General features: G+C 38.6%; 1 protein-coding gene across 2 annotated transcripts in view; it reads left to right on the top strand.

Moving 5' to 3' along the window:
• LOC115210620 (NEDD8-activating enzyme E1 catalytic subunit) overlaps positions 1 to 20,375 on the top strand; it is an 89,782-nt gene that overhangs the window by 41,905 nt on the left and 27,502 nt on the right. For both annotated transcript variants that reach the window (XM_029779222.2, XM_029779221.2), the window contains 5 exons: positions 2,151 to 2,247; positions 4,696 to 4,776; positions 8,998 to 9,080; positions 16,581 to 16,661; positions 20,054 to 20,097. In XM_029779222.2, coding sequence (XP_029635082.1) covers positions 2,152 to 2,247; positions 4,696 to 4,776; positions 8,998 to 9,080; positions 16,581 to 16,661; positions 20,054 to 20,097 — 385 coding nt within the window. In that variant the 5' untranslated portion in view covers position 2,151. The remainder of the gene's footprint in view (positions 1 to 2,150; positions 2,248 to 4,695; positions 4,777 to 8,997; positions 9,081 to 16,580; positions 16,662 to 20,053; positions 20,098 to 20,375) is intronic.

Genomic DNA, 20,375 nt, shown 5'->3' on the forward strand with positions numbered 1-20,375 from the left:
GTATTAGCGCATATAGTCATATTACCACACACACTCGCACTCTGTTTCTCTTCATCACAGTTTCAAGGGCTGTAACTTAATCCAGCAGATTTTAATCTTTATGCACCAAAATTGTATTATGCTAGTTAAGAGCTGTGCAAAATAGCAGAGGCTGTAGAGAGCTGTATTTGGTGTGTTTGAGTATTGAGACTGGTACCTTGCTGTGTCAACCTTGTCTTTCAGCCTTCCTGGGCCAATAAAATAGATTCTTTTAATAGTTTGCCTGTCTCAGCCATTGGACTCCAGGCCATGCTGGAGTGTTGTCTTGAAGAATTTTGGTTGATCAAATCAACCTCAGAACTTATTTTTTAATTCTAGTACTTTTTCTATTGGTCCCTTTTTTTTTTTTTGCCAAACTGCTAAGTTGCAAGGATGTAAACAAACTCATCCTCCTCTCACACCCAGGAGGCACTACTGTCCAGTTTGAGAAGCCCTGACACAGAGGCTCCCCACCAGTTTTTTTTTATTATTTATTACAAGAGTTTACAGAGTAAAAGGCAGACTGTATGATGCGTGTGTACGAACAGCCATGCTACATGGCAGTGAAACATAGGCCGTGACTGCTGAGGATATGCATAAGCTCGCAAGAAATGAAGCCAGTATGCTCCGATGGATGTGTAATGCCAGTACTCATACTCGGCAGAGTGTAAGTACCTTGAGAGAAAAGCTGGACCTAAGAAGCATCAGTTGTGGTGTGCAAGAGAGACGTTTGCGCTGGTATGGGCATGTGGCGAGAATGGATGAAGATAGTTGTGTGAAAAAGTGCCACACCCTAGCGGTTGAGGGAACCTGTGGAAGAGGCAGACCCAGGAGAACCTGGGACGAGGTGGTGAAGTACAACCTTCGAACTTTAGGTCTCACTGAGGAAAATACTAGAGACCGAGATCTCTGGAAGTGTGCTGTGCACGAGAAGACCCGGCAGGACAAGTGAGACCATAACCCGTGGCCTTCTACATGGGATGGAGCCAGCCTATGTATGCATACCTTCCCTTCTTGGGACACAAAACTCTACTTGTGAAGACCTGTTGAGGCAAGTGAGAATCAGAATCGAAATCGATCAATGGAAATTGCAGATGAGTTACCAGTGCTGGTGGCATGTAAGAGAACCATCCATTCGTGACCATTGCCAGTGCCGCCCCGACTGGCCTCGTGCCGGTGGCACGTAAAAAGCACCATCTGTTCGTGTCCGTTGCCAACCTCGCCTGGCCCCCGTGCCGGTGGCACATAAAAGCACCATCCGTTCGTGGCCGTTTGCCAGCTCTGTCTGGCACCTGTGCAGGTGGCACGTAAAAAGCACCCACTACACTCACGGAGTGGTTGGCGTTAGGAAGGGCATCCAGCTGTAGAAACACTGCCAGATCTGACTGGGCCTGATGAAGCCTTCCGGCTTCACAGACCCCAGTTGAACCGTCCAACCCATGCTAGTATGGAAAACGGACGCTAAACGATGATGATGATGATAAGTATTTTTTTGTGTTCTTTTATGTGACACTCCAGTTTTTTGATCTGTTGGATATTAGAATCAAATCTGGGAATCTTGTAAATATTTACATGCTGTCCAATAAGAGATTATTCCTTTACTTGTTTAGCACTACTAGCTCCATAGTTAAACAGAACTTATCTATGAACTTGTGTGACTCATAGAGACCTTTTTTGTTTGTTGGTTTTAATTTTTTTTTATTGCTTCCGCTTGTTTGCAAAAATTGGCCTCATGCCTAATGTAGAAACAAACTTTCCATGCAAACATGTCATTTTGCTATTAAAGCTTCATTTTAGTCTGTTAGCTGCTATCATCTAATCACTGATATTCCACAGAACATTTGCGAACTTAGAATTGGTTTCATCTTCATCAGATTTGCTGCCTCAACTTCATATTGTCCAATATTGTACTTTGTTTTCCTTCAAAATCACTTTGTATTTTTTCTTTATTTTGTGTGTGTGTGTGTGTGAGCATGAGCATATGTGTGTGTATGTGTGTGTGTGTGTGTGTGTGTGTGTCGTCTTCAAGTGTGTATGTATGTGTTGTATTCAAGTGCATATTGTGTCTATATATATATACATATATGTGTGTGTGTGTGTGTTGTATTCAACAATGTTTCTCTATCTTTTAGAATGGAGTCTGAATGGGGGGATCGATGGAGTCATCTCAAAAAAATTCTAGAAAGATCTGGACCATTCACTCATTCTGACTTTGAACCAAGTCCAGAGGTTAGTACTGTGTTGTTTGTTTTTACTTTGTATTATTTTTTTAAAAACAAAATGCTATTTTTTTTTGTTGTTGTTTTAAAAATTCATTCAATACAAGTTTTTGTTTTTTAAAAAAAATTCTTTTTCGCCTAATGTAGACAATCAAGAAAAAATTGCTAGGAAAATCAACATATGTTGTAGATTAGTAGGTGTCACGTGATCGATGAACCAGGCTATCAGATGTTGTTACACATCACTGGTCACAGTACACTTTGCATCATTATTGATTCTGAAGGATGCTACCCTGCTGGCTAGGCATGCAAGCCAACATTCCCGATTAGAAGGCTAGTCTGCCACAGGATTAGTCATTTACAGCTGAGTGGACTGGAGCAACATGAAATGAAATATTTTGCTCAAAAATTCCACACATGCCCAGTCCAGGAATCATAAGTGCAGCACCCTGACCACTAACCCACATACCTTCACAGATTAATAGATATACTCTCAACAAATTGAGGATGGAATCCTGTTTCAAATCTCCATTGGAGCAACTGGATCCTTATTGTCCTTGCTTGGAAATTGGTGAAGGTTGGTGACAGGAGAAGCATCTGGTTGTAAGAAAATCTGCCTCAACTGAAATCTGTCTGACCCCTGCAAGCATGGTAAAGTCAGTGTTATGATGATGATGATACACAGACACTGACGTCACACGCAATTATGTCAAGGTAATAGTTTCCTTGTATTTTTACGAGGATTTTCTCAGCTTAAAACGTTCAGAGTCCAGACCATCAGTTTAGAGATTAGCTGAATTCCAGACTGCAAGCAAATTAAGTTTTAAACTAATGCTCCACTCCTTCAGAAAGAAGAAAAAAGAGAGGAAAAAAAACCCCAACAAAAACAAAGAATATCTAAAGAAGTTAATTATTTTGCTAAAGAACTCATCAATCATCCCATTGTTGACAGACTGCTGAAAAGTCTATCAGAATAAAAGAGCATTAAATTTCATTGATCTTTTGAAGTAATTTTTAGAAAGCAAAAGTGTTAATCTAAGATTATTTTGGAGTTTTTGTTTTTTTTGGCACTGTATGCTGTTCTTAATCCTTCGTCACAATAACAGACATTCATTTAGTTAAGAACTTATTATTATTGTTGTTGTTGTTGTTATAAAGGTAGTGAGCTGGCAGAGCCAGGTAAAATACTTAGTGGTATTTTGTCTGTCTTTACATTCTGAGTTCAAATTTTGCTGAGGTTTTCTTTGCCTTGCATCCTTTTGGGGTCGATAAATTAAGTACCAGTTGTATATTGGGGTGGATCTAATCAACTGGCTCCCTCCCCAAAAATTTCGGGCCTTGTGCCTAGAGTAGAAAAGATTATTGTTATTCTCATAAGTGCAGGTGTTGCTGTGTGGTAAGAAGCTTGGTTCCAGGTTGAGTCCCACTGCATGGCCCTTTGTGCAAGTATCCTCTACTATAGCCCCAGGCTGACCAAAGCTTTGTGAGTGGGTTTATTAGATGGAAACTGAAAGCTCATCATCATATATATATTGGGTCATCCCATAAATAATGCATTTTTTCCAATTGTATGAACTAAATGTCGGAAAGGGATGGGATAAACTGTCTGTATTAGTCTGCGTTGTTGCCTTTATTGAACTCATTGAACTTATTGAAGCAAAATATGCCAAATATGCTCCTTTGTTACTTCCATTATAGCTTTGGAAAAATAACTGTTAAAATTGAACTTCACCCTTCAAAACTTGCACTAAGAATGAGGACAAGGTAAAATTACTATCTGCATTTATATGTTTAAAGTCCATCTTCCATGGTGCCATAGGTTGAACAGTTTGACAGGAGTCGTTGAGTCAGAGGACTGTGCCAAGCTCCAATGTCTGCTTTGGCATGGTTTCTGTGGTTGAATTCCCTTCCTAACACCAACCACTTCACAGAATGTACTGGGTGTTTTTTACATTCACTGACACTACATCACCAAGTAACTTGCAAGGCAAGACCCCCCACCACTCAACCGAGGCATTGTGGGAGATGGCTTTATGCTAGGTGATGAGTTTAGAGTATGATAGAGTGACAGAAACAGGTGTCTTGCTGTAGAAGAAATAATGGCTACCCCACTTGGAAAAGGAAAGAAGTTAGTGAAGGTTTCACGGTGTACCCTTAAGTTATAGGGAGGTGAACAGAAGGGAAGTGGCCCAGAGGACCCAGCTGAATGAATGGGTACGTAAGCTCACATGACTGACAGAAACATAAAAGAGGTGAATAAAAGTGAAAAAATAAATAAAATAGAATAAAAGCACCAATTGCTAAATAGTTTCTAAAGTAGACAATTTTAAATCACTGGTTTGAACTTAGCAATAACCATGGCCACAAGTGCAAGAACATTGAAAGATTAAATTCCAAGCTTTATTTGTGATTTATTTCTATAATAAATTCTGTTTTTTCATCAATTTTACTCTTTCAGACATTAATTTTCCTACAAGAAACCTTCCGTATACTTATTGTTGGTGCTGGAGGTTTAGGCTGTGAACTTCTAAAAAATTTGGTAAGTGCATTTATATTTTATGAGCTTGTTGATAATTTTCACAGAAATGTTTGTGTGTGTGTGTGTGTGTGTGTGTGTGTGTAAAGAACTTATATCTGAAGTAGGTTTACTTTTTGTCTTGACTTATTGGTTTGAATTATACTTGGGTCAATTCTTGAAGTGTTTTGTTGGATTAGAAATGTCCAGACTGAGATGTTATTATTGCTAATTGCTTTTGTAAACATATTCTGTTGTGTCTGGGGAGAGTCATTTTCTTTTTGTGCCTTATAATGTAACACACACACACACTGGTAAAATTTCCACTTTTTTTCTTATTTTTATTTTCCTAAAATTTTCATTGTGCTTTGCAACCTTTTCAATAGCTTTGACTCTGTCTGTTATAGTTTTTTAATATTCCAAATTTCCAGAGTGTCTCTGCCAGCTTCAGGAATCTCTTCAACTCATCGTCAGTTTAATAAAAGATCAACAACTTGAATTATTAATAGAAAGCCATTAATGAACCACTTGAATTAATCATTTCCAAATGTTTAAAATCTTCTGTGACTTGTCATCATCTTGCTATGAGGTACTCTCAACACAGATACATCATTATTTGATATTCATTTCGTCTTTTACTGGTCTCAGTCATTGATTTATGACCATGCTGGGCTACCACCTTGAAAGATTTAATCTTTCATACTGAGATCATCATAATCATTGTTGTCATCATCCTCATCATGTCTGCTAGCATGAGTCTGATGGGTTGTTACAGTCAGAGTTTGTTCTCATTTTGGAGTTATGATCCTCTAAGGTAGAGCAGAAATCATGTATTGTTTTAATGTTACATGCTTTCTGCAGCTAGATACCCGCCAATCATTTTACAGAATGTACTAGATGCATTTCGTTGTTGCACCCACATTACAGAGGTTGTCATACCCTTGTCAAGACTAAAAGATTCTCTCACAATATCTTACAATTAGGTAAATTTTTGTCACAGCACCAGTGAAGCTGCTGAAGATTCCTCACTGTCCTGGACACATATATAACTGATATTAATAAAAGAAAACCAGCAGTACCCATAAAAATTCTGCAGTTATTTTGTGTGCTGGTGGCACATGAAAAAACATTTGAGCGAGGTTGTTGCCAGTGCCGCTGAACTGGCTCCTGTGCAGGTGGCACATAAAAAACACCATTTGAGCGTGGCTGTTGCCAGTACTGCCTGACTGGCCCTCATGCCAGTGGCATGTAAAAGCACCCACTACACTCTCGGAATGGTTAGGAAGGGCATCCAGCTGTAGAAACTCTGCCAGATCAGATTGGAGCCTGGTGCAGCCATCTGGTTCGCCAGTCCTCAGTCAAATCATCCAACCCATGCTAACATGGAAAGCGGACGTTAAACGATGATGATGAGTTACATATAACTGGCCATGAGAAAACTGACCTTCAACTAATTAAAACGTCTGTCTTTGCTAGATTTACTTTGAAGTGTTTTTATGGTTAGTTTTCTGTCAAAGTTTTAAAATTACGTCTCTAAACCCTTGACAAATTCAACTATGAGAATAGGTTATTTTTATGGAGGAGTTACCATGGTTTCTGTCTTAAATTCCTGGAGAACTATAATAAACAACAGTTGGTTGAAATCTAAACCCTGATGGACTCCTAGTTGCATGCTAAGTTTTTCATTGGACCAAATTCAATCACAATGCATTGGTCAGCCTAAGGCTACAATAGAAGACACTTGCCCAAAGTGTTGTGCAATGAAAGTACATGGTTGCAAAGCAAGCCTTTTAACCACACAGCTGTGCCTACTTCATGATGAGAGAAAAAAATATGTTTTTGGAAATTGAATATTTACACTTGAAAAATATTTTTTTATTTTAAATGTTATAGCTGGGTTGGTGTTTGTTTCTGTTAGGTCTTTAATTGCTGAAATAACCAAAAACTCAAAATTTAAGACCGTAGTAACTTTTGTTTTTTTTCCTCCTGGAATATTAAACACCAATATTTGGTAGAAATTGAGACAGAATATTAAAGGTGGTTTGCTAAATAAGCAGCTTGAGTTTTGATCAGATCAGCACCAGGTTTTTTTGTAAATATATCTTTTTTTTTATTGCTAGCTAATATAAACCAAATAAGTCTAAAGACAAACATATTCTGAAGAATCTCCTAGCAACATCATGAGCACAACTGATCTAAATGTTTTTTTGATATTTTCCAAGTGGAGTTAATTGAAATAGTCAATTTTAAAGGTGATGATAATTAACAAAAATCTTGATCTGATATACATCTAGGAAGCTCATGGTTTTATAGTTTTTTTAGGGGGTGGTCTATGTTGTCTATATTCTGTAGAATTAAGACTTCCGACCTCTTGAGAATTAGGAATTCTCATTCTCTAAAGACAGATGCTTTCAACAATAATAATTTCATTTACTTTACATGTTAATGTAGAATGTGGCATATTTTTTTAAATGCAAGAAAGCTGCAACTGGTGATGATTTATTTGTTCAATGTGCATTTCATTACATTATGGTTTACAAAATATATTTTACAGTATGTTTTTATGTAGCCTCAGCACTGATGAAACAGACCTAGTAGGAATGCATATTTTTCTCTCAACTAGTACAAAGCCACAACCACTCAATACTACTTCTCACTCCCAGTTAAGGGGGTTTTGATTTGCAAGATACTTGGGGCTCCTGTGCTGATACTAGTTCCATGTAAAAAGTGCTGGTGCCATGTAAAAAACGCCAGTACTACATAAAAAGCACCTAGTTCCACATAAAAAGCACCCAGTGCTACATAAAAAGCACTCAGTGCCACATAAAAAGCACCCAGTGCCACATAAAAAGCACTCAGTGCCACATAAAAAGCACCCAGTGCCACATAAAAAGCACCCAGTGCCACATAAAAAGCACCCAGGGCCACATAAAAAGCACCCAAGGCCACATAAAAAGCACCCAGTGCCACATAAAAAGCACTCAGTGCCACATAAAAAGCACCCAGTGCCACATAAAAAGCACCCAGTGCCACATAAAAAGCACCCAGGGCCACATAAAAAGCACCCAAGGCCACATAAAAAGCACCCAGTGCCACATAAAAAGCACCCAGTGTCACATAAAAAGCACCCAGTACACTCTATGGAGTGGTTGGCATTAGAAAGGGCATACAGCTGCAGGGACCACGTGAGAACAGACAATGGAGCTTGATATTGCTCCTGGCCTTATCAGTTCCTGTCTAATTGTCCAATCCATGCCAGCATGGAAAACAGATTATAATGATGAATTATGTACAGTTCTTATTGCAGAAAGATAATTTTGAAATAATTGTACAAACATTTTCAGAATGCCTTATCTGTTTATCTTTTTAAAAAAAATATTTCTCCATTCAGTAGAGTAATTTTTGTTTCTGCATTTAGCTACAAATTTGGAATTTTCCTGTTTTTGCTGGAGATATATCAGTCATATGAGTATCATTGTTAAAATGTAAGAAGAAAGAAAGAATGAAAAATAAATTACTTTAGTTTTTTAGGAAGTTTGCTTTACAACCTTGAAGTTCTGAGATTGATCCTCAATGCATGACACCTTGGACAAGTGTCTTATGTTAGTGGAATTTGGTACATGGAAACTGCAGAAGCCTAGTGTGTGTGTTTGTTTGTTTGTTTGTGTGACTTGTTGATATATACTGGCAAAATTATTAGCATGCTGGGCAAAATGCCTAACAGCATTTTGTCTGTCTTTGCATTCTATATTCAAATTCCACCAAGGTTGACTTTGCTTTTCATCCTTTCTGGGTCAATAAAATAAGTACCAGTTGGACACTGGGGTCAATGTAATTGATTTATCCCTTCTCCAAAATTGCTGGCCTTTTGCCAGAATTTGAAACTGATATATACTGACAAAGGATGAATGCATTGACAAGAAAACTGATAAATTACAACTTTTCAACTGAAGACCTTTGCTATACTTGTTCTGCACCAGGTTAGAGACACTCTCTTATCACTGCAGTTAACCAGTGATTGACTTGTTGGAAATCTGTCATCAAAAATGCTTTTGTTCACCAGTTATGATATACCAAAAAAAAAAAACCCCAACAAAAACAATTATTCATGAAAATCAGTGTCCCTTTTTCCTTTTTTTATCTTTGTTATTAATTATGATTAATTATCTTGTATTGGTAATCTATAAATTATTTTTTTTTATCTTCTAAATAAATATTATTTCTTTATATCACTTCTTTGCACAGGCTCTCTTGGGTGTTGGCAACATTGATATTATAGATATGGACATTATTGATATATCAAATCTCAATAGACAGTTTTTATTTCGGTAAGTACATTGGTTTCATTTTTACTTATTTATTTAATAATGCTGGCTATTGCTAATGGCAATACAGATTTCTTGCTTTTGAAGTAAGCATGACCTGGTTAGCATGGTAACATGTATCTTGCCTTTTATTAATTGTTTAAAGTACCTGTGTAGTCACAAACACACCCTCTAGTTTCTATATCACTACTCGTCTCAGTGGAACATTGTAGATGTGACAGCTCGAGGAAGAGAAGGCTGCACCAGGCTGATACTCATTTTCAGCTGAGTTAACTGGAGCAACATGAAACAAGGTGCCTTGCTCAGAGATGCATTTCATATTACCCTTGTTGGTAAGAGTATATTGTTGGTAAGAGTCACCCTTCCATAATGTAATATTCAGACATTTTTAGGTAGCGAGCTGGCAGAAACGTTAGCACGCCGAGCAAAATGCTTTGCGGTATTTCGTCTGCCGTTACGTTCTGAGTTCAAATTCCGCTGAGGTCGACTTTGCCTTTCATCCTTTCGGGGTCGATTAAATAAGTACCAGTTACGCACTGGGGTCGATATAATCGACTTAATCCGTTTGTCTGTCCTTGTTTGTACTCTGTTTTTAGCCCCTTGTGGGTAGTAAAGAAATAGGTATTTCGTCTGCCGCTATGTTCTGAGTTCAAATTCCACTGAGGTCGACTTTACCTTTCATCCTTTCGGGGTTGATTAAATAAGTACCAGTTACGCACTGGGGTTGATATAATCGACTTAATCCGTTTGTCTGTCCTTGTTTGTACTCTCTGTTTTTAGCCCCCTGTGGGTAGTAACGAAATAGGTATTTCATCTGCCGCTATGTTCTGAGTTCAAATTCCGCTGAGGTCGACTTTACCTTTCATCCATTCAGAGTCAATAAATTAAGTACCTGTTGCATACTGGGGTCGATCTAATCGACTAGCCCCCTCCCCCATAATTTCGGGCCTTGTGCCTAGAGTAGAAAAGAATATTCAGTCCTTTCTTATTTTGGTTCAAGGCCAACTATTGTAAGGGATGGGGAAATTGGTTACATCCACCCCTGCCACCCCCACCACCTCCAGTACTCAATTTATTAACCCTGAAAGGATGAAAGACAAAATCAACCTCAGCAGAATTTGCACTCCTCATGATGTAATAGGTGATCGTTATACTTATCATACATTCAGTACACACGTTTGTCACAAGTGAAAAATTGCACAGCATTAGGTCTTTGTATGCATTTCTTTGTGTCTAATACTGACTTTAGTATTAAGATGTATAGACAGAGAAGTGCTTGGCGAGATTTTATTGTAATCTCTACATAAAATATATCAAAAACATTCACATATAAATGAAATGGAAACATGAATTTGAAAGTGGTCCTTCAATATAACTGGTGTAGTATACAAACATGAACCTGTTGTAATGTCAACATCATCATCATTGTCCATTTTCCATGCTGGCATGGGTTGGATGGTTTGACTGAGGTCTGAAGAGCCAGCAGCTGCAGCAGGCTCCAATCTGATCTGGCAATGTTTCTACAGCTGGATGCCCTTCCTAACACCAACCACCCAGGCAGACCTGACATCGGCCATGTTCGGCTGGTGCTGTTTACATGCCACTGGCACATGAGCCAGTCGGGGGTACCGGCATCGGCTACATTCAGATGGTGCTTTTTACATACCAGTGGCACAGGAGCCAATCAGACAGGCCTGGCATCGACCGTGTTCGGATAGTGCTTTTTATGTGCCACTGGCACAGGGGGCACTGGCCACAGCTACGATATTGGTTTTAGCTGTAGAAAAATATTTGTGCAGATTATATGTGAATCAATGAGATAGTTTGCTTTGATGTTGCTTCAAGATTCATTCATTTCCAAAATAACCTGACATTTGAAACTTCATATTGGAAATCAACTGGTTTTCCAAGGGTCTCATTGACATGCATTGAAATACTTACACTGTTAATTGCTGCTAACTTTTTTTTTATTATTCAATTTTACCTATAAAGTGATTAGAATTCTTGGGAGGGAATATTTTATTAGTAAGGTGGTGAGCTGGTAGAATCATTACCATGCTTTACAGAATACTCAGCAGCATTTCGTTCAGGGTTCAAATTCGACTGTGACTGACTTTGCCTTTCATCCTTTCAGGGTCAATAAGGTAAGTACTAGTTGAGCACTAAGATCAATGGAATCAACTTACTGCCTTCCCTGAAATTGCTGGTCTTGTGCCAGAATTTGAAACCAATATTTTAAGGCAGTGAGCTGCCAGATAAAATGCTTACTCTTTTACTTGTTTCAGTCATTTAACTGTGGCCATGCTGGAGCACCACCTTTAGTCGAGCAAATCGACCCCAGGACTTATTCTTTGTAAGCCTTATACTTATTCTATCAGCTCTATTGCTGAACTGCTAAGTTACGGAGATATAAACTCACCAGCATCGGTTGTCAAGCGATGTTGGCGGGGACAAACACAGACACACAAACATACACACACACACACACACATATATGACGGGCTTCTTTCAGTTTCTGCTTACCAAATCCACTCACAAGGCTTTGGTCAGCCCGAGGCTATATTAGAAGACACTTGCCCAAGGTGCCACACAGTGGGACTGAATCCGGAACTATGTGGTTCGTAAGCAAGCTACTTACCACACAGCCACTCCTACGCCTATGCTTAGTGACATTTTATCCATCTTTACATTCATAGTTCAAATTCTGATAAAGTCAGCTTTACCTTTCACCCTTTTGAGGGTCAATAAAATAAATACCAATTGCGTATTGGTGTCAATATAATCAACCAGCCTTTCTTCCAATATTTCAGGCCATCTGCGTATAATAGAAAGGATTCTCCACCCCTCCCAAAATAAACTTGTTTTTCTTGTTTTCTCTTCTAAAGTTATAACTTACACTGCTTAAATAAGACCAGATTTATGCCCATAAAATACTTGTAAATTAAATAAATATAATGCTGTTTCTTTTCATCATGAAATCTTCCCACAGGTTTAAGGTTATTTAGTGTTAAAGACAGACTTATTATTCCATCTTCCTTATTCAAAGCATTCCACCTTGAGAATTTCCAACCAGTTTAATTACCCAAATAAAATATTTTGTTCCCATTGTGTAAAAGTTATTGATGAACTAACGAGATGTTAAATTTATTTTATAGGTAATTAATTAGTATCTAGAAGATAATTAAATCTAATGAAATACTGTTTAATGTTTAATTACCACATAATAGTTCTCACTTGCGTTATAAATAGTTAATCAATGATGCATTTACAATCAGATGTATCTAGCACTAAGAGATCTGCCCCAAAACCTGAAAGTGGTTTTCATATAATGTGCTATATATACTACACACCGTGTGAATTGTGAAATTTTTTGACATATACAGGTGCAGGTGTGGCTGAGTGGTAAGAAGTTTGTTTCCCAACCACATGGTTCTGGGTTCAGTCTCACCATATTTCATCTTTGGCAAGTGTCTTCTACTATAACCTCAGGCTGACCAAAGCCTTGTGAGTGGATTTGGTAGACAAAAACTGAAAGAAGCCCGTTGTATATCATCATTATCGTTATTTAACATCTGCTTTCCATGCTGGCATGGGTTGGACGGTTTGACTGAGGACTGGCGAGCCAGAAGGCTGCACCAGGCTCCTATTTGATCTGGCAAAGTTTCTACAGCTGGATGCCCTTCCTAACACCAACCGCTCCAAGAACGTAGAGGGTGCTTTTACATGCCACCGGCAAGAGGGCCAGTCAGGCAGTACTGGCAACGGCCAAGCTCAAAAGGTGTGTTTTATGTGCACCTGCATGGGAGCCAGTCCGGTGGCACTGGCAATGATCATGCTCGAAAGTTGTTTTTCATGTGCATCAGCATGTGCCCATAAGGCAACGCTGGCAACGATCACGCTCGAATGGTGCTTTTTACATGCCACTGGCACAGGAACTAGTCAGTGGCCCTGGCAATATATATATATGTATATATTGATGGATATATGAGAGGTTGACTATTTCTTACCGGACAACCACACAGATGATTTGTTTATAGTGATCAAATGTTTATGTACAAATAAGCTCGTTCTCTCCATCTGATCGACATTACCTGCACAGGTGTCAGATGTCGAAGTGATTGCAGAGCAACATGAAATGAAGTGCTTAGCTCAAGAACACGATGCCCGGCTTGTGTATGTCCCCTCCCCACTACTTGACACCCAATGTTGGTGTGTTTACATCCCCGTAACGTAGCAGTTTGTCAAAAGTGACCAATAGAATAAGTACCAGGCTTAAAAAATAAGTACCAGGGTCAATTTGTTTGATTAAAGTTCTTCGAGGTGGTACTTCAGCATGGCCACAGTCTAATCATCATCATCGTTTAACGTCTGCTCTCCATGCTAGCATGGGTTAGATGATTTTGACTTAGGGCTGGCGAACCAGATGGCTGCACCAGGCTCCAATCTTGATCTGGCAGAGTTTCTACAGCGGATGCCCTTCCTAACACCAACCACTCCGAGGGTGTAGTGGGTACTTTTTACGTGCCACCAGCACGAGAGTCAGTCAGGCAGTACTGGCAACAACCTCGCTTGAATCTTTTTACACGTTCCACCGGCACAGGTGCCAGTAGAAAAATAAGACATTTTTGACCTATTGACCCAGAACATGAGAGAATAGGTGACCAGTGGACACACTTTTCTCTTGTATCCATTGCTACATTGTATGAGAAAGAGATGGAGATGGGGAGCATTTTGTTTGATAGAGTGACCCGTGTAAAAATTAGCATAAAGGTATTTGATTTAGAATTAAGTGATGCAGGCCTTGTTCCTGCTTTGTGGTGCTGTCAGGTGGTGTTTTCTGTTGTGGTCACAGGCTGACCAATGCTTTGTGAATGAATTGATAGCCAGAAACCGTAAAGAAGCCTATCAACCAAGGTGTCTTGTAAAGAGCACTGTTGCTTCATCATCATCATCATCATCGTTTAACATCCGCTTTCCATGCTAGCATGGGTTGAACGATTTTGACTGAGGGCTGGCGAACCAGACGGCTGCACCAGGCTCCAATCTTGATATGGTAGTTTCTACAGCTGGATGCCCTTCCTAATGCCAACCACTCCGAGAGTGTAGTGGTTGCTCACGTAAAAAGCACTGGTGCTGGTGCCATGAAAAAAACACTAATGATGGTCCCACATAAAAGATTATGAAGATGATGTGTGTGTGGGTGTGAGAGATCATGTACTTGTTTTGACATTTGCACTCATTGAAAACAGCCACTGTTCATACAAACGATGTCATTTGTCTGTAATCTTCTACAAAATCTTGTACAGCCATTATACTGGTTGTAGTTTGAAGGACATGGGGAGTGACGGTGGATATTACTATTACTTGAAAATGAGTGAGGATTGCTGACAAGAATAGCATCTGGTTGTAGAAAACCTGCCTCGGTAAGTTTCATATGACCCATGCAAATATGGAAAAGTGGACATTAAAACAATGATGATGATGATAATGGTGATAAATTTATTTAAAATCGTAAAGGAATTTCTAAGCTCTGCCTTTAAGATTCAAAGATTGCCTAGCAATGAATCAGAAAAAGAGGGAAGGTAAATTGAGACAGTTATTTATTATGAGATGCTTACTGAAAAATTAGCTCTGAATATATGAGGTTTGGGGTAAAGTGTTTTCTATTGGTTGATGGATCAGTTGTAGTGGTTGTGCTTCTTGTATTCTATAACATGTAAGGTGAGCTGGCTGTTGGAATAAAGTTTGACTGCCTTTTTGATAGCTAAAAAAAGGATGTTTATAAGTTGATATATGTGTGCGTATGTGGTGAGTCTTTTAACCCATCGGGTTGTTGAGTCACCGTTAAAACTTCCGCTTTTATGTAATGCATCCTAGGTGAATCAATCTGGCAGCACTACATGATATATGAATTACTGTGGGTCAGATAGATCAGCGTTACCAGTCTCATGGTTTCTGTCAAGCAGTTGTTAATGTGATGAAATGGGAACCAAGATTAATATTGGAGTATACTGCAACAGAAAACACTCTTAAAACCACACATATCTATGTATGCATGCGTGTATGCACACACACACACACACACACACACACATGTATACTGTCAACAGCCAGACATATATCAGCATATATATACACATACACACCTCTTTATGTTTATAAAGAGACAGCCTATCCATCTCCAAGTTATTATATCCCCAGCAGATAAACTCATCACTCCAAACTATCAAGCCATTTGTCAGTCTTATAATGTTGCTGTTGGTTACAGCAATGAGTTGTTCCTATCCTATGGAACCTATTTTTAGTCAGGTGGACTGAGCTATTTAAGACCTAATACAATTTAAGCTACAGTATATGTGAATTGCTGTCTTCTCAGATGATTGTCTACAACTCTTCCTACTCTACCATCAGAGTCTTCATCTGCTGTAAGTGTATATACGTATGAAGAGACATATTTTGTTTCATTATTGACAGTTTGCATGTGTGTGTTTGTGCATGCATGCAGAGATGTCTGAGGCTTTAGGTGTGTGATGCATGTTGTGTGTTTGTTTGTTTTTTTTTCTTTTGCAGTAATCTGCAATATTGATTTTGGTTTCAGTTTTGTTAAATTAACAATCATCATCATCATCATCATCATCTAACACCCTTCTTCCTTGCTAGCATAGGTGAGACGGTTTGTCAGGTGCTGGCAAACCAGAAGACTGCACCAAGCTTCACTGTCTGTTTTAACATGGTTTTCCCGGTTGGTGCCCATCCTATTGGCTATGTGGTTAAGATGTTTGCTTTGCAACTGTGGTGTTGGGGGTTCAGTCCCAGTGCATAGCACCTTAGGGAAGTGTCTTCACCTGTAGCCCCAGGCTGATCAAAACTTTGTTAGGGAATTTGATATGTAGAATCTGTGGAAGGCCATTTTGTGTTAGTGTGTGTGTGCGCATCTTTGTGTTTGTGTCCCATGCCACCTTGCTTGACAACTAGATTGGTTTGTTTACATTCCTGTTGGTTCGGCAAAAGACTGTTAGGGTAGGTGCTAGATTTAAATGTTAGTACTGGGATCAGTTTGTTTCACTTAAACCCTTCAAAGTGATGTCCCAGCATGACCACAGTCCAATGACTGAAACAAGGGAAAGATAAAAGAAGATACCTTCACCATTTTTGCTTTTCCATTCTGGTTTCATTTGATAAAATAAAATTTACTACTTTTTAACCCTTTCGTTACTGTATTTATTTTGAGATGCTCTGTGTTTCTTTCAATTATTCTAAATATAACAAAGAATTTAGTAAAATAACTTAGTTATCATTCAGCAAATATTAGGAACATAAATTGCGACTAAGGTTTGGTGGAAGATTTTAATTCAAAATTTAGGAATACAAGACATTCGTACTACAGAGCCAGAGCTGGTTTTGGCCAGGTTGGTAACGAAAGGGTTAATGCTAATTTAAGACCATGATTAAAACAATGATACTAATATTTGGAAATCTTACTTTGTATGTTTTCTCTTTCAGGCCTAAAGATGTTGGTAAATCCAAAGCAGAAGTAGCTGCAGAATTCATCAACACCAGAATTCCCAACTGCAAAGTGAAGCCATATCCTTTGTTTCTAAAATAAAGTTATTATTCAATGTGTTTAATTAGGTAATAATTTTAACCATGGCTATTTTTAGTGATTTCTTCTAGTCTGATATATATGACTAGCATTATGACCTGGCAACGCCGGGTCATAGTGCATATACAACTGCGTGCATGCGCACATACACACGAGTACTGTCCGACCAATCACATACAGCTAGCTGGCATTCAATTGGCGTATCAAATTTTGGGCATTTTGATTGGGTTTTGGATAGAAAATTCACAAAAAAGTCACTTCTATTGATTTTTTAATGGCTTTGCGGAGTGACTGGGGAAATGTAAAGATGTGCACGACCACCCTTGGACGGTTTTGAATGACCATAGAAAGTGCAAGCCCTCTAACTGAAAAATTGTGGATTTGTATAAAGGACACACACAGACAGACATTTTGCCGTTTAGAGATGGTGTTTTGAGTGGAAACTTGTGCATGATTCCTGTTTCATGTGGTTAGATTACTTATTTGGTAGTTACCACAATGTTTGTTGCATGGGAACTGTACTCAGCACCCTTTGATGGCCTGCAGTTTAGTGTTGGCTATCCGAATGCCTTCTTGGCAGGTAGAAGCAGATTCACGTCAATGAATAGTGACCAATTAGACTGTTATCTGGGTAATATTGTCCATAGAAGAAGACATACCACAATGAACATCATGTATCAGTGTCTGAGTTCTGCTGTAGAACAAGGAACCTCGCAGCAGAGACTCCTCCCCATGCATCTGAGAGATCGCAGTTCCTGTCATGTGCTGTTAATGTTGTCCAGCAAGGGAGATAACTGCCTATCTATAAAACTTTTAGCGCATCTCATAATATCACAGCTATTGTTGTTGTGACCCCCTTCGGTCATGAATGATCATGAGATTGCACCTAGAAAGTTACCCTCTGAGATACAAGTCTGGGCAAGGTTGTTTATGGAAGACTAACAGTCGCCCATGCATACCAACCTCCCCTCTTCATGCCACCAATGTTATCCAAAGGAAAGGCACCTGTGACGTCGTAGCTCATTTATTAACGTGCAAGTGACAGAGCAGTCCAGACATGTGTACCCTTAACGTAGTTCTTGGGGAGATTCAACAGAAAGCGGAAGAAAGAGTGAGAGAAAGTTGTGAAAGAGTACAGCAGGGTTCACCACCACCCCTTGCCAGAGCCTTGTGGAGCTTTGGGTGTTTTCATTCAATAAACACTCACAATGCACAGTCTGGGAATTGAAACTGCAATCGCACGACCGCAAGTCTGCTGCCCTAACCACTGGGCCATTGCGCCTCCACTTTCACAGCTATATGTCAGCATATATAGCAGAGAAGTAAATAGTACACTATTGATATTAGTATCAGCATCTGCTCCTCTTGTGCTCTTGAGCACATTGAGCAGTAAGCTGACACCACTGGTTTCTATTGGTTGCAGTTTTTTCTGCTAACCAGTCATATGATATTGATCTCTTTCATGTCGGTTATGAACATTCTACACCATGTAATTTTTCAGTTTTCCTCTCTTTATTTGACCCTGCAATGGTGTCCATTTTACAATAGCATTGTTCAGGTTGCTGTGACTTGCGAGTTTTAATCTTGGAAGTTGAAAAGTTAAGCTGAAGTGCTTGTTTCTACTTGCACTAAAAGCCATGTAACATTCTTGACAGTGTCACCAATTATAACGATAAAAATATTTTGTTCTGGTGACAAACAAAAAGTGAATATGAAGTCAGTGATGAAAAGGTGCCAAAAGATTAAATTATTGATGATGAGCAGTTCTTAGCTGACTTCATCAATCATTGAGGGAATGGTAATCATGTTGCTTACTTGTCTTCACATTTGGATATAGTGTTTTTACCAGAGATTTGATTGGTCACTTCTTTGCTGATGTCATCAATCTCTAACAGTATCCTGTTTCTGTCTTTATGTTCAGACACAGTGATTCAGGTTCAATTCCTTGGCAATGAGTTCATGTTTGGGACTGTCAAATATTCTTGCTACACACTAAAAGGTGCGTTGTGTTTTCAATAATTTCAGTAATACATTAAGGTAAATCTGTATAAGCATTATAACTGGTTTGTCTAGGTGTATTCAATTACACATGTACTACTTCTTGGCCTACCTTAACTCTTTTGTTACCATATTTCCATTGAAATACTTTACTTTCGTTTTAATTAAATTTGAAAATAATGAAGAATTTGGTAAAATTACTTTGTTATTGAGTTGGTGGTTAGGAACATAAATTAAGATAAAATTTTGATGGTCATTTCTTTTTATTTATATTACTCTTTACTCTTTTACTCGTTTCAGTCATTTGACCGTGGCCATGCTGGAGCACTGCCTTTATCGAGCAAATCGACACTAGGACTTATTCTTTGTAAGCCTAGTACTTATTCTATCGGTCTCTTTTGCCGAACTGTTAAGTTATGGGGACGTAAACACACCAGCATCGGTTGAAGAGACAAACATATACACACACACATACATATATATATATATATATAATATATATATATATATACACGACGGGCTTCTTTCAGTTTCCATCTACCAAATCCACTCACAAGGCTATGGTCAGCCTGAGGCTACAGTAGAAGGCACTTGCCCAAGGTGCCATGCAGTGGGATTGAACCTGGAACCATGTGGTCCATAAGCAAGCTACTTACCACACAGCCACTCCTATGCCTTTACCCTTTTATTATCTTCTGAAATACGCTGCTTTTATTTAAATGAAATTTGAAAAGACTGAAGAGTTTATCAAAAATTTCTTTGTCATTATTAAGCTGGTGTTTGGAACAGTTAACATGAAACTTTGATGAAAGGTTTTAATTCAGATTTTTTTTAATCATAGAACCAGAAGTAGTTTTGGGTGGGCTGGTATCAAAATATATTTCTTTACTACCCACAAGGGGCTAAACACAGAGGGGACAAACAAGGACAGACAAACAGATTAAGTCGATTACATCGATCCCAGTACTTAATTTATTGATCCCGAAAGGATGAAAGGTAAAGTCGACCTCGGTGGAATTTGAACTTGGAACGTAACGACAGACGAAATGCGGCTACGCATTTCGCCTGGCGTGCTAACGTTTCTCAAAATAGTTAATATATTTCAAAGAAATATATGCAAAGCATTACATTAAATTCATCCCTGGGGCAACTTTATCCAATTTCAATAGAATCAGCATATATATCTGCTCTATTAGAACTGGTAACAATTCTTTTTCCTTGTGTGATAGCCTTAATGTAATAATGTATCACATACACAGTTGTAATAGTGAGAAACAGATATCTTTTTCTTTATAACGTTATCTTCATAATCTGATGTGTTGATAACGTTTATTATAATCCATTGGTAGCATATATTTTCCTTAATGATTGCTACTCATTTTACAAAGATCCAAGACTTCCCAGATTCATTCTATCAACGTAAGTACAAGCTTATTGAAAATTGCTAATCCCCACCCCCACCTCCCCTTCTTTTACTGAGAATACATCTAATATGTTGTACTATTTAAAGATTTTTGCCTTGTTTCTTTGAAGCTTCTTACCTTTTTTTCTTTTTTTTTTCTTTTCTTTTCTCATCTTTTTTTCTTTTTACTCCAGTCTGTTGTGTAATTAGTTGGAATGCATTCACTGAAAGCAGCAGAATGTTCTCTGAAATGCTAGATAGTTTTCAATCAACTTTTCACTTAACCCTTGAAGTC

The sequence above is a fragment of the Octopus sinensis genome, linkage group LG4, assembly GCF_006345805.1.
Source record: "Octopus sinensis linkage group LG4, ASM634580v1, whole genome shotgun sequence".
Lineage (NCBI taxonomy): Eukaryota > Metazoa > Mollusca > Cephalopoda > Octopoda > Octopodidae > Octopus > Octopus sinensis.